The sequence below is a fragment of the Camponotus floridanus genome, unplaced genomic scaffold (assembly GCF_003227725.1).
Source record: "Camponotus floridanus strain SB8 unplaced genomic scaffold, Cflo_v7.5 scaffold8, whole genome shotgun sequence".
NCBI classification, from domain to species: Eukaryota; Metazoa; Arthropoda; class Insecta; order Hymenoptera; family Formicidae; genus Camponotus; species Camponotus floridanus.
The window spans coordinates 2,261,143-2,276,181 of NW_020229849.1; the positions used below are offsets into that span (position 1 = coordinate 2,261,143).

Sequence of the window (15,039 nt, forward strand, 5' to 3'; positions counted from 1 at the left end):
TTAATAAATAATCAATTAATCTTAATCAATAAATTAAAACACTTCTATAATTTAATATTTCTTGCGCAAATATTTTATATTACAGAAAATATTTCGGCAACGAGAAAATGATCAATAACACCGTATTCGATCTTGATAAACAGCATCGCGCTATTGTTAATATCTTACGTGGCTTATTATCATTCGCATAGTGACCTAGAGTAGTGACGTAAGAGACGTTTCACATATTATCAAATTCTTTCTCTACATAGTCAACCTTGGCGATATAAACAATACCGCGGTAATGTTGCTGACTTACGATCATTCGGTCAGTGACTCTCGAGCAGTGAGGTAGTGATGTGAGACATTCCATATATTATCAAATTCTTTCTCTAACCACAATTGCAAGTGCAATGAGAAACTTTTCGTGAATGAGTGTAAGTGTAACGAGGAATTCAAATGAGTGAAACGAGAATTGGAGTGCCATGAGGACAAAGTGAAACAAAAGAAAAAAAAGGTCTTGGAAATGAATGGATCAATAAGATATGATGTAAGTCATTAATTATTTTTATAAGTTATAAAATTATTTTTATAAGTTATAAAATTTATATATTATAAAAGTATATTATAAAATTAATTATATATTATAAAGTATATTATAAAATTAATTATATATTATATTACATATAAAATTATATATAATATAATATAATCCTCCCATGGGGTACACCTTGTCGCGGTGGGAGGGCTTAGTACTTGGATGGTGCCTTGAGGTTTATTTAAAATTTTTCAATTTATGATAAATCTTAAGATGCCTGAAAGGGAAGCTAAGTATCCTTTCGCGTCGTCGGTGCCGTCAACGTTCCGCGGACGGCAAGCGCTTCGTCAACGCGTCGCGTTAGGTATATACATATTAGGGAGTTAAAGGTATATACATATTAAGTATACATCGCGCGATCAAATATAAAATTTTTAATCGCATTTAATCGAAATAGTGCGGGAGTGTCGTTCAGTATCGCGCGTAAAATAACGAAAATAGCGATATAAAAATATCGCTCGCGAGTGCGGGAGTGTCGTTAAATTGTCGCGCGCCAACAACATGAGAGAAGGAGGAGGCCTGGGAGAGGCCTTGGACTCTAGCAGAGCAACCTTCTGGTAAGCAATTTATTTATTTGTAATTATATATTAAATATTAAATATATTTATTATAATTTAAATTAAACACTTAATCGCAACAACAAATTTGATGTTTTTATTTTTATTTTTTTATTTATATTTAAATAAGAGAGAATTAAAGAAAAAGATTTTTAAATTAAAACTATAATCTTGTAAATGTGTAAGCTTTTATCAAGTTATAAGCGAATTATTAGTAATGTTTTTTAAAATTTATAGTATTATTTTATTAATCTGTTATTATTGTATGTATCGAATATATAATTCAATGTATACAATAATTTTTGAGATATTAATTATTTTGAACGCTGCTACATTGAAATCTTTTTTTATTTGTTATAGATCGATGCAACAATCCTGATGATTTGAGAGGAGGAGCAGGCCTAGGAGAGGCATCCTGCACCGGCGGAACAACTGATGGTGAATATTATTATTTATATATTAATTGTTATAAATCGTTAACTTGTTATAAACGAACAATAATTCGATCTTATTATTTAAATGAATTAAAGAGAAAGATTTTTATAAAAGTCATATAAAATTTTCTATTCAAAAAACAGTTTCAAAAATTTATAAAATTTTTCCGTACGTGTTTATCTGCTTATTATTTTACACATCGGATATAAAATTCCGCGCAATAAAAATTTTTTTAAACATTAATTGTATTTTGTGAGCATTATTATAAATGAATTTTATATTTGTATGCTACAGAAAACTAGCTTCGATAACAACAACTCCGCTGTTGCGCATCAGTGCTGGTGAGTAAAAAAAACTTTTATTTAACTTTAAGGTAACGGATTAGAGATTGCACATGTAGATGTAGACGTAAATGGTAGATTGTAGATAAATTCGTTGCCTTAAAATGGATGAGCTAGGATGAATTAAATTAAATAAATTAAATTAAATAATTAAATTAAATTAAATTAATTAAATTAAATAATTTTAATAAGTTTTTTCGAACTTACGCTTTGCATCTATCGCGAAAATATATTGAAATATTAGTTAAAAAAAAAAGAGATCAAAAAAAGATTTTGTTGTAAAGAAAATTTTGTCTAATTTTGTCTAATTTATTATAAATAAAGGACACGCTTTAACAATTATCAATTTTTGATGCTAATTTATTCTTATAATACGCACTTATCTTCTGTTTGCTCATCCATCGTAGAATTTATTTGTAGATATTGTTTTTAAACTTTATTTTAACTTAATATAAAGCCAAATGATTAATTAATTAAATAATTTGTAATATGATAAATGCACATATTAATTTTATATTTTATTATAAAATATAATTTATAGAAATTTGTAAAAATTTGTAGTAATTTGACTTTATTTCAATTAAAATAAAGTTATATTCAATATTTAACGAGCGATCATGAAATCGAACGATCGTTACTAAATGAGCGTAAATATTTTACGCTCTTTTGCCGATAATTATCTGGCAAAAGAAGGAGTAAGTATCTCTTTCTTCGATCTCTGATTAGAGATCGAGAAAGAAAGTGGCCAGGATCAACGAAAGATAGATTCAACTGGTCTGAAGAGTACGGTTAGGGTATGCGGTTAGGGCACGCGGTTAGGGCACGCGGTTAGGGTACGCGGTTAGGGCATGTGACTAAAATATATATATACATGATTAGGTGAGGTGATGATTAGAGATAGATTCCTCAAATTTCGAATAATTTTAGTTAATCAGGAAGTAGAGTTGTTAAGTAAAAGGCTATTAAGTTAAGGCTATTAAGTAAAATCATTAGAATTCTTCTATTGATATTAGGATTGATAGAGTTCTTAAAATCATTAGAATTCTGTAATAGTAGGATTGTTAGGGCTATTAAGATTCATTCTTTCTTTTAATATTCCAATAATCCTAATTAAAATTATTTTAATTAAGTTGAATTTATTTTTAAAAACGTTGTAAAAATAAATATAACATGTTTTAAAAATAAAAACATTTTAAAAATGAAATTTAAATTATCAAAATTATTTTCAGAAATATTAAAGAAATTGCAAATTTGTAATTATTAACGTTTAAGAAATAACATAACATAACATGTTATATTTTATTTTAAAAGTTAAAAATATATGTGTATTAAATCAAATATAATATTAAATTCAAATGTTAATGCTATCAAATTATTATATCGATGTTATTAAATATTTGAATAAATAAAATATTATTATTTGATATTGATAGCATCATAAATTTGTAAATTTTAAATTGTAAATAGTTATAATTGTAAATAGTTATAATTGTAAATAGTTATAATTGTATTTTAATTATAATCTAACATTGATATTTTAATTGTAAAATATAATACAATTATGACTATAATTATATTATATGAAATTGTATTTACGATTGTAAATTCTTATACGAAAAATTATCGAAAGTATACGTATAATGATTACATAATAGTAATTAACATAATTCATTAAATTAAAGTATTTGTTTCTGAAGTATATATTTTTGGAATATTCATAAAAGAGTAACTGTTTGTATTTTTATGTCAAAGAGGCATTAATAAATTCGGAAAATTTTTATATAAAATGTAAAAATTCGGTGCTAAATTAATGATTAAATATAAGCATTATAAAATTTGACGGACGCCTTTGTTACAGAATCGCGAGTCAATTATTATAAATTTAATGATATGCTTTCCGTTAGCTATTTTTATTTATTAATTCCATATCGCGCGGAACTGAATATTCTTAAAATAAATTATTAAATTATGATTGCGAAAATATCGTGTTCTTTCCGCGTTCTTTTTGCGTCCTTATGCAAGATTATCATTTTAACGTCCTTATTATTATTTTAGCGTCCTTATACAAGATTATCATTTTAACAAAAGAATTTTATCGCTGTCCCTCTCGTCAGATAATATTCCTAAATATTGCTAATTAAATATAAAGAAATGTCGAATAAGAGAGTGAAGATTCGATGTGATAAGTCAACTATTAAATATTAACTTTAAAAAATTTAACGATTACCTTCGATATTATAGAATTGAGAGTTAATTATTATGAATTTAATCATTTGTTTTTTCAATTATATTTGTATTTACAAATTTTGTATCTGAAAATATTCATAAATAAATTAATAAATGATGGTTGCGAACCACTTTCTTTTTCGCACGTTCTTTTCACGTTCTTAGACGAGATTGTCGTTTTAATAAAAGACTTATCATTGTTCCTTCCGTTAAATAAACGTTAATAAAAGGTGCGCGGCTCGTACCGCCGAGGAATCGAAACGATTTTCATCATGGCGAATTTCTCACCGGTTCTTGTGAGATCCATTCGCGACGTCTAGTTCGGTGCCTTGTTGAAAATTGGGAACTTTTATTGTAAGATTGAAGGAACTAATCCCAGGTTTTTCTGACAATTTCCAAAAGCAATGATTTTGATAGTAATTCAACGACGAACGCCATACGCTTCTTTAAAGTTGAATTAATTTAAATAATATATATTTAGATGGAAGAAATGTATCTTTTCTTTTCTTCATTAAAAATATTTATTATTAGGATTGGTATTATTATTCTCTGATGCTAGAAAGATTTAATATTAGATTAAATATGGATATAGCGTTGTTTATAAATTTTTATTTTTCAAATAATTTCATATTGTGATTAATTTTTATTAATTTTTTGATAAAAATGATTACGAACAAATATATTTTTAATTAATATAATTTGTCTCTCTTTTGAAAAATTATTTCTAGGTACTGGGGATATTAACATTAATTTTTAGTTTCTTTTAAGAAACTATTTGCAGGTATTGGACATCCATAACCATTTTGAAATATTAATTTTTAGATATATATCATTTTATACATATGTATAATAAAATACATGCACAAATTCACGTATCCAAAATATTTTTATAATTTTTATTAATGTTATATGTTATATATACGCGAAATTATACATGAATGTTACATCAAATGTGCGAATATTTGAAAATTTCGAGACAAATCGAATGGATACCTCTATATCAGTAAGATATTGATTAAAAGAAAAAAAATTGTCAGTTTAAACGTTATAAGAGTCTAGAGAATTAATCTAGAATTAATTATTTAAAATTATTTGATTTATTTTATTTTGCACACTATTCAAATTGAAATTTTTTAAATCTTGCTGATATCGGATTCGATTCGTCTCGCGCGCGCGAACGGTATCTCACATTATTGTGTTCGCACATTTAACACAAACTCCAATGATGCATGTATTTTATTATTTATAAATATAATCGTACGTAATCATATTTTTATAAAAAAATCGTTATTTAATTTTCAATAAAGATATATATTTCTTAATAATGAAAGAACATGTTTTCTGACATGTATATCAATTTCGTGAATTGAAGACAATGACGAGGGATAATTGTTTTGTCGTTGATATATTACTGAAATCATTGCTATCGGGTATAGTCCGGAAGATCCAGGATTCGTTCCCTCCTACAGTGAAGTTCCCGACGTTCAATGGATCACTTAACTTTTCTTCAAAAATTGATCTTGCGAAATCTGATGTAGAAACAAAATGTTAATCATTCTCCATTTTTAAGATCGCTTTTCTTTTTATCGGATATTTTTATTGGTATGTCGCGTATCTGATGACTTCAATTATTATATTATAAAAATTATGTGTCGAATATTTTAAATATTATCGATTTATTTATTTGTCGCGTTTTTTCAAAAATTTTACTTATTTAAGACGATCTTAAATAAGAATGAATTATGAATGCCAGCCTTAAATAGGGTTACCTATGCCGGACAAGTCGAAGGGAAAGAGTCAGACTAAGAAAGATATCAAAATTATATATATATATATATATATATATTATATATATATATATATATGTTATTTTGAATTATATTAATATTTTTGAATAAAAGGAAAGAAAAAGAGACAGTAATTGAGAAAATAGAAAAAAGACAACTACAGTGATTTGAATATCTCAAACCCTTTCTCCTCCTCTTTCTCTCTTTCTCTCTCTCTCTGAGTGTGTGTGATTTGAATATCTATACTCGAGAGAACAAATGTCCATAGAAAATATTTCGATGGACTCCATAGGAAGGAATAAGCATGACAAATGATGATAATCCCTATGATTTTAACACCAAGGAATATACAATAAACCATAATAATCCAAGAACTCCAAAAAGAAAATAATAGATAATAGAAATAGGTAATAGAAATGCATAATGATTGGAAATGATTAGAAATTAAAAGACAGTATGAATACAACCTATTTATTAATAGTAATACTATTTTGTAATTATATTAAATTTTATAATTTAGTACATTGTATTATATAAAATATTAAGCATAAAAATATTATGCTGGTAAGAAAATTATAATGAAAGTATATAAGTAATGTTGACTATATTAGAATGGAACATATGAATTCTTTATATTTTATATAAAGGAAGAGATATTTAAAATATTTTGCAACTATATTTTTCGAATCTTAATTATAAAAACTTTAGAACAATCAGTGATTAATTTGACAAATTCTATACATGTATTAATAATTAAATAAGTAAATAATGTATTAATAATTAAATAATTAAATTAGTAATAAATAAATAAATAAATAATTAATAATATAATAACTTTTTTAAATAATTAAAAAAGTGATTAATAAATATCAAAGATCAGTTTATTGCTAATTAAGATTTATAGAAATAACGGTTAAAAATGTTTTTATTCCACAGCAGGCATTTTGTGTAAATAAAAATATATAAACATGGCAATGAATATAGAAAAATATTTATTTCATCTTTGAACATTACACTGGAAGATTACAGTATCTTTCACGATTGCATAATTTATTTACTATCAATTTATATACATGAGTGTCTTGTTATACTTTGGTGCTATCGGCATTTCGTGCACATAGCACGGAACGAAACCAGAAATTGTGCACATGATATCCTCTGAGAACATTCATGGACATTGGCTTTGTAGTTCATGTCCACGTTTTCAATGTCCATAGAGGGAGTATCGCTTTCAGGGATCATCTAAAAGCAGGCCATGACATCTCTCAGCTTTCTCTCTGACAGGTGTCATGGGCATGATCGCTCTTTAGCGTCTTTCATTTTTCTCTTTGTATGTACACTTGCATTACTTGGATTATTAAAAATAAAAATATGTTGAGATTAATTTACATCATAATTTTGATATTTTTCGCAAGCGGTTTGTGCGAAGAACAATTCTGTTCGGCGGAGAGTGCTGATTTATGTAAAGAGAACGAGATTGATCATCAGAAATTATCATATGCAAAAGGTATATATCGTGTACGTTTATAAGTTTCTACAATGTATCAACAAATTTGGGTAAAAATTAATTGCAATAATTCCGAAATATTTAGGATGATGTAATAAAAGAAAATGTAAAATCCAATGTATATTATTCTTTTCCTATCAGCAATAAATGAGGGATATCAAAAATATCTGACAGCGATTCAAGATGCAGAACAAGATTATAAAGAATGTAATAATACAAAGCACTCGTGCTTTAAAGATGTCATTGTACGGGACTTGAGCCCTTTTAAAAAGAAAGGCATAAGCGAAGAAATGATAGTTGCTGCAAAAAACAGGTGGTTATAATATCTTGATTTATATTGGTAAGATAATATTGATCTCTTCTGTTTATTTATACTAAATTCTATTATAATCATAGAGGTACATTTTATCAAATAATTGGAGGAAAATTGTACAGAGAAAAAGACTGTATGTTTCCAGCAAGATGTGCTGGAATAGAACATTTTCTATTAAAAGTAATTGGTAATTTATCAAATATGGATTTAATAATAAATACCAGAGATTATCCCCAATCCAGTGAATATTTTGGTAATGCAATGCCTATTTTTTCGTTTAGTAAGGTAAGAGATTTTATTAATTGTTACCAATTCTGAAGTTTTTGTTACAAGCAAATATATTTGTGCAATTAAGTTATATTTGTTTAATGAAAGTTGAGCAGTTTGCAAAATATATTTATAGACATCGCAATATTATGATATTATGTATCCAGCATGGGCATTTTGGGAAGGTGGTCCTGCTATCTCATTATATCCTCGTGGTCTTGATAGATGGGATCGACATCGTAAACTTTTGAATAAAGCAAGCTCAGAGATTCCATGGGAAAAAAAAGATAATAAAGGATTCTTTCGTGGTTCTAGAACAAGTTCAGAACGTGATAATTTAATTTTATTGAGCCGCAACAAACCTCACTTGGTGGATGCTCAATATACTAAAAATCAGGCATGGAAGTCTGAGGAGGTATAATTATACATTATTATGTATTTATTTATTTAATTATTAAATATTGGAAGAATATCATTATATAAACTTTAACATTATTTCAGGATACTTTACATGCACCACCAGCGTCAGAAGTATCTTTAGAATCGCACTGTACATATAAATATTTGTTTAATTTTCGAGGTGTGGCAGCTTCATTTAGACACAAACATCTATTTTTATGCCGTTCATTAGTTTTCCATGTAGGTGACGAATGGGCTGAATTTTATTATTATGCCATGAAGCCATGGATTCATTATATACCTGTTTCTAAAAATGCAGATCAAAAAGAATTAGAGTAAGATATTAAAATATTTAGTTATATATATGATTATAGTTCTTTATCCTTACCTTATCTTATCTTTATTAAATTATCATGGCTAATTTATTTTGTTTTTTATTTTTTCAGAAATTTAATTGAATTTGCAAGGAGTAATGATGATATAGTGAAAAAGATTGCATATCGCGGTAGAGATTTTATATGGAATAATTTACAAATGTCGGATGTTATACATTTTTGGAAACAGCTTCTTAAAAGTTACAGTAAGCTTCTAACATACAAACCAGTATTAAAGAAAAATCTTATACGAATTGAAAAGAAAAAATAAATACACTTGTAAAAAATGTAATAAATACATTTGTAAGTTTTATATTTATTGCTGTATCTGACATAATGAAATGTATTAAGTTGAGTAATATGATTATGTATCCTTTCTTGATATGAATTATATTAAGATAAGCTTGTATGTTTTAACCAGTTTTTTCAAACAATCATCTTTTTACAGAGACATTTCTTACCAAATATATCCTTTTATTCAATAAAACTTCTATGTAATTTTTATTTTGTTTTTATATTGCATAGAGTTATTTTTATTTTAAAACAATTGTGTTTTTTTAATAAATAGTCCCTACTTCTATCTACAATATTCTAATGTATATTAAAGACTACATGTTGGAACCATTGGAGCCATTGATTATCAATCTTGCCCAATCTTGTGGCCAAATAGCAATTACACTTGCAGATTTATTGATTTAAAATATTCAATATTTTCAAGTCATTCAGATATTAGGTTTACGATATTCCATTTTTTCAAGTCCTATTATATTTAATATTTAGCAATAAACTACTTAGGATATTTTCTATGTTATACTTTATTTTCAATGATGAATTCTTGTAGTCAAAACCATCACATGATGGCAGTAGCAGTGATGGTGGTAGGCGATGTGTGATTAATATCAGGTAATGTATTAATAATGTATTAATAAAATAATGAACAAAGAGAGACCATAAAACTTATTTATAGTATTTATATTAAAAAATTATTTAACATATATATAGTTATTTTGCATTATAATAACTCGTGTTATCTTATTTCGTGCACGTAGCACAAAACACAACTCGAAATTATGCCCATTATATATATATATATATGACTTTTTTTAAAGTATAAAGATAAATGATGCGCTTGTACTGTTCTAGTATATATATATATATATATATATATATATATATATATATATATATATATTCACTTCCGAAAATAAAATTAATAATAATTAGTCATATGTGGAACAATCGCAAGACATTTTGCATTCTCGGATTGTAGAATAATTACACAAGAAACGCATTTTATTATATTGTAAAGGATAGAGAACACAAGGGAAATAGAATTCGTCCCACATTTATATGAGGCCAAATTCAATACTACTCGTTATAAATGTTTAATCAAAAATCAAAGTGGTAGGAATCTAAAATAATACATAACAGTAAACAAGACAACAGTAAACAATAGTTGTCGTTTATATGTTATGATTTTGCTATCATTTGCTCGATGACCTTCAAGCAGTAAGTAATGATGCGAAACGTTTCGTATTTTAATTAATTGTTTAATAAATAATTATTTAATTAATCTATAAATTAAAAAAATTTCTACAATTTAATATTTTGCGTGTATAAGAGTATATGTTATAGTACGTAAAACGTTTCAGCATCAAATTATCTATAATGTCATGTTTTATTTTGATGGCATAAACAGTAATGCGCTAATATTTATATCTTATGGTCTTGCTATTATTCACGATGACACTTGAGTAACAGTGATGCAAAGTGCTTCGTATATTATCGAATTTCTTTTTTAACGCGATCGCGAATATTTTTGCGAGTGAATGCAAATGCAACAAATTCAAATGAATGCAACTATGAGGAACAGGAAAGAATCAGTGAGGAGTAGAAACGATTTTCATTATGGTAAATTATTTCTTATCGGTTCTTGTAAGATTAATTCGCGACGTCCAGTTCGGTATCTTGTTGAAAATTGCGGTTTTTAATTGTAAGATTGGAATTAATCCCAGGTTTTCCTGATAATTTCTGAAAACAGTGATTTCGATAATAATTCAAAGACGAATGCCATACGCTCCATGTATTTTTTTCATTTAATCAAGTAAGAATCTTAATAATAGGAGAGAAGGCGAGGAGGAAATTTAAAATAATAAATTATTGTTTTATTGTGATCTTTACGAACAATAATTATTTCTTTAATGATATTTAGAATCAAGTATATTTCACCATAATGCGCTTCACCATAATGCGCTTTGTCGCTTTATTTTTTTAAGATCTAAATATAATTTAGATTGAAAATGCCAAATAAAACAATCGAATTGTAGTTCCAAATAATTAATATTACGAAAGGCTCCTAATTTAAACATTAATTATTTAATAAGTAAAATCGTTAATTAATCTTATAAATTAAAATACTTTCATAATTTAATATTTCGCATATACATATATATCATAGTACATACAATATTTCGGCAACGAATTATTAATAACACGGTGTTCGATTTTGGCCATATAAAAATATAAACAGTAGCGCGCTATACGTTACGGCTTTGTCATTCGCACGGTGATTTTCGAGTAATAAAGTAGTGGTGAGAAACGCTTCGAATATTGTACTTTTTTTACTAAACGATTACGATTAGTATCGAAACATAATTTGCTATAAATATTAATAAAAATTAATTAATTAAAAATTTATTAACGAAAGTGTAAACGCAAACGATAAATCTTTATCGAATCATTCATTACCGCGATTAAAAATTGAAACAGGAGATACATAAAAAAAGGATAAGAGAATTAATTATGTTATGATCTTTCGATCATTGATGCTTATTATAATATTGCTTTAACAATATTAGAATTAAATATATTTCGACCAATGCTTTAAATTTTCTCAATAAAAATTGTTAATTAAATACACAATTTAATCGAGAATCGATTCAATTATAGGGATCCAAAATATTAAATAATCACTTCAATCGTTGCGATCTTTACGGACAATAATTATTATTTTAATAATGCTTAGAGTAAAATATATTTCATCGGTGTTATTTTATCGTTCTGCTTGATAATCTAAATATAATTTAGATTATGAGGGAACACAAAATAAAACAATCGAATTATAAATACAAATAATTAGCATAACAAAAAACTTCATGATGAATAATTTAATAAATAATCAATTAATCTTAATCATTAAATTAAAACACTTCTATAATTTAATATTTCTCGCGCAAATATTTTATATTACAGAAAATATTTCGGCAACGAGAAGATTATCAATAACACCGTGTTCGACCTTGATAAACAATATAGCGCTATTGTTAATATGTTACATGGCTTTATTATCATTCGTACAGTGATCTTGAGTAGTGACGTGAGAGACGTTTCACATGTTATCAAATTCTTTACATAGTCAACCTTGGCGATATAAACAGTACCCCGATTGTTTCTGACTTACGATCATTCGATCAGTGGCTCTTGAGCAGTGAGGTAGTGATGTGAGACGTATCATATATTATCAAATTCTTTCTCTGAACACAATTGTAAGTGCAACAAGGAACTTTTCGTGAGTGTAAGTGCAACGTGGAATTCAAATGAGCGCAACCAGAATTGGAGTGCCACGTGAAACAAAAGAAAAAAAGAAGGTCTTGGAAATGGATGGCTCAATAAGATATAAGTCATTAATATTTTTATAAGTTATAAAATTGATATAGTATATTACAAAATTAATTATATATTATATTATATATAAAATTATATATAATATAATATAACCCTCCCATAGGGTACACCTTGTCGCGGTGGGAGGGCTTAGTACTTGGATGGTTCCTTGAGATTTATTTTAAATTTTTCAATTTATGATAAATCTTAAGGTATCTGAAAGGGAAGCTAAGTACCTTTTCACGTCGTCGGTGCCGTCAACGTTCCGCGGACGGCAAGCGCTTCGTCAACGCGTCGCGTTGGGTATATACATATTAGGGAGTGCCGTTAAATGTATATACATATTAAGTATATACATAGCGCGATCAAACATAAAATTTTTAACCGCATTTAATCGAAATAGTGCGTGAGTGCCGTTCAGTATCGCGCGTAAAATAACGAAAATAGCGATATAAAAATATCGCTCGCGAGTGCGGGAGTGTCGTTAAATTATCGCGCGCCAACAACATGAGAGGAGGAGGAGGCCTGGGAGAGGCCTCGGACTCTAGCAGAGCAACCTTCTGGTAAGCAATTTATTTATTTGTAATTATATATTAAATATTAAATATATTTATTATAATTTAAATTAAACAATTAATCGCAACAACAAATTTGATGTTTTTATTTTTATTTTTTTATTTATATTTAAATAAGGGAGAATTAAAGAAAAAGATTTTTAAATTAAAACTATAATCTTGTAAATGTGTAAGCTTTTATCAAATTATAAGCGAATTATTAGTAATGTTTTTTAAAATTTATAGTATTATTTTATTAATCTGTTATTATTGTATGTATCGAATGTATAATTCAATGTATACAATAATTTTTGAAATATTAATTATTTTGAACACTGCTACATTGGAATCTTTTTTTGTTTGTTATAGATCGATGCAACAATCCTGATGATTTGAGAGGAGGAGCAGGCCTAGGAGAGGCATCCTGCACCGGCGGAACAACCTGATGGTGAATATTATTATTTATATATTAATTGTTATAAATCGTTAACTTGTTATAAACAAACAATAATTCGATCTTATTATTTAAATGAATTAAAAAGAAAGATTTTTATAAAAGTCATATAAAATTTTCTATTTAAAAAACAGTTTCAAAAATGTATAAAATTTTTCCATACGTGTTTATCCGCTTATTATTTTACACATCGAATATAAAATTCCGCGCGATAAAAATTTGTTAAAATATTAATTACATCTTGTGAGCATTATTATAAATGAATTTTATATTTGTATGTTACAGACAACTAGCTTCGACATACAACAACTCCGCTGTTGCGCATCAGTACCGGTGAGTGAAAAAAATTTTTATTTAACTTTAAGGTAACGGATTCGTAGAGATTGCAGATGTAGATTATAGATTGTAGATAAATCCGTTGCCTTAAAATGGATGAGCTAGGATGGATTAAATTAAATAAATTAAATAAATTAAATAAAATAATTAAATTAAATTAATTAAATTAAATAATTTTAATAAGTTCTTTCGAACTTATGCTTTACATTTATTGCGAAAATATATTGAAATTTAATTAAAAAAAGAAGAGATAAAAAAAAATTTTTTGGTAAAGATTTTGTCTAATTTATTAAATAAAGGACATCCATTAACAATTTCAATTATCAATTTTATCAATTTTTGATGCTAATTTATTCTTATAATACGCACTTATTTTTTAATTGCTCATAGCTCATCCATCGTAGAATTTGTTTTTATATATTGTTTTTAAACTTTACTCTAACTTAATATAAAGTTATTATATATAATATTATTATATTAAAATATTGACTCTCTGATAGTCGTTATAAATAACGTCATTATAAATAACGACTATCAGAGAATCGATATTTTATAATATTTTACTATAGTTTCGTATTATAATTTAGTTTAGTATTATAATAACAAAGGGTGAGGAGATTTGTGTACTTTCGTGAAACCTGAGACCTATAGCGGCGGTAATGTACCGATTCATATAGACTATTTTTATATTTAAGATCATTTTACGTATGATCTTATTGTTAGATCGTTAGTCTTAAGATTCCGTTCAGTTATTAAAATAGTGTAACAATTTCCAATTTGCTTAAAACGATCTTAAATAAGAGTAGATTATGAATACCAGCCATATAGTTACTGATAGGGTCACCCATGCCGGACAGGTCGAAGGGGAAGAGTCAGATTAAGAGAGATACCAAAATTATATATTATATAATTATATATATTATATATAATTATATATATTACATAATTATATTAATATTTTTTAATGACATAGGAGTAGAAGATAAAATAATCGAGAGAATATAGAAAAAGAGTAGTTCAGTAATTTGAATATCTTTAAGAATTTTTGAAAACAAATGGCCATAGAAAATATTCCGATAGACTCCACAAAAAGGAAGAAACACATCAAGTTCTTACGATCTTAGGAGAAAGGGCCGAAGAAATACGACAGGCCATAATAATTCAAATAAATTTAGAATAATCGAAAAAGAGGATATGTTAGATAGCATGGTAATTAGAAATGAAAAGATAACTTGTACGTAAAATCAGT

General features: G+C 26.6%; 1 protein-coding gene across 1 annotated transcript; it reads left to right on the forward strand.

The window, feature by feature from the left end:
* The first annotated feature begins 7,210 nt into the window (after positions 1-7,210).
* On the forward strand, positions 7,211-9,149 carry LOC105255412 (O-glucosyltransferase rumi homolog). The gene is made up of 6 exons (XM_011264682.3): positions 7,211-7,430; positions 7,572-7,743; positions 7,827-8,028; positions 8,147-8,425; positions 8,512-8,744; positions 8,856-9,149. The coding sequence occupies exons 1-6, from the start codon at positions 7,256-7,258 to the stop codon at positions 9,052-9,054; spliced, it is 1,260 nt and encodes a 419-aa protein (XP_011262984.1). The 5' UTR covers positions 7,211-7,255; the 3' UTR covers positions 9,055-9,149.
* Positions 9,150-15,039: the final 5,890 nt, after the last annotated feature.

Coding starts and splice junctions, on each gene's coding strand:
- LOC105255412 (XM_011264682.3), top strand. CDS start 7,256: ATGTACACTTGCATTACTTGGATTATTAAAAATAAAAATATGTTGAGA. Junction 7,431..7,571: donor GAAATTATCATATGCAAAAG/GTATATATCGTG, acceptor TTTTCCTATCAG/CAATAAATGAGGGATATCAA. Junction 8,029..8,146: donor CTATTTTTTCGTTTAGTAAG/GTAAGAGATTTT, acceptor ATATATTTATAG/ACATCGCAATATTATGATAT.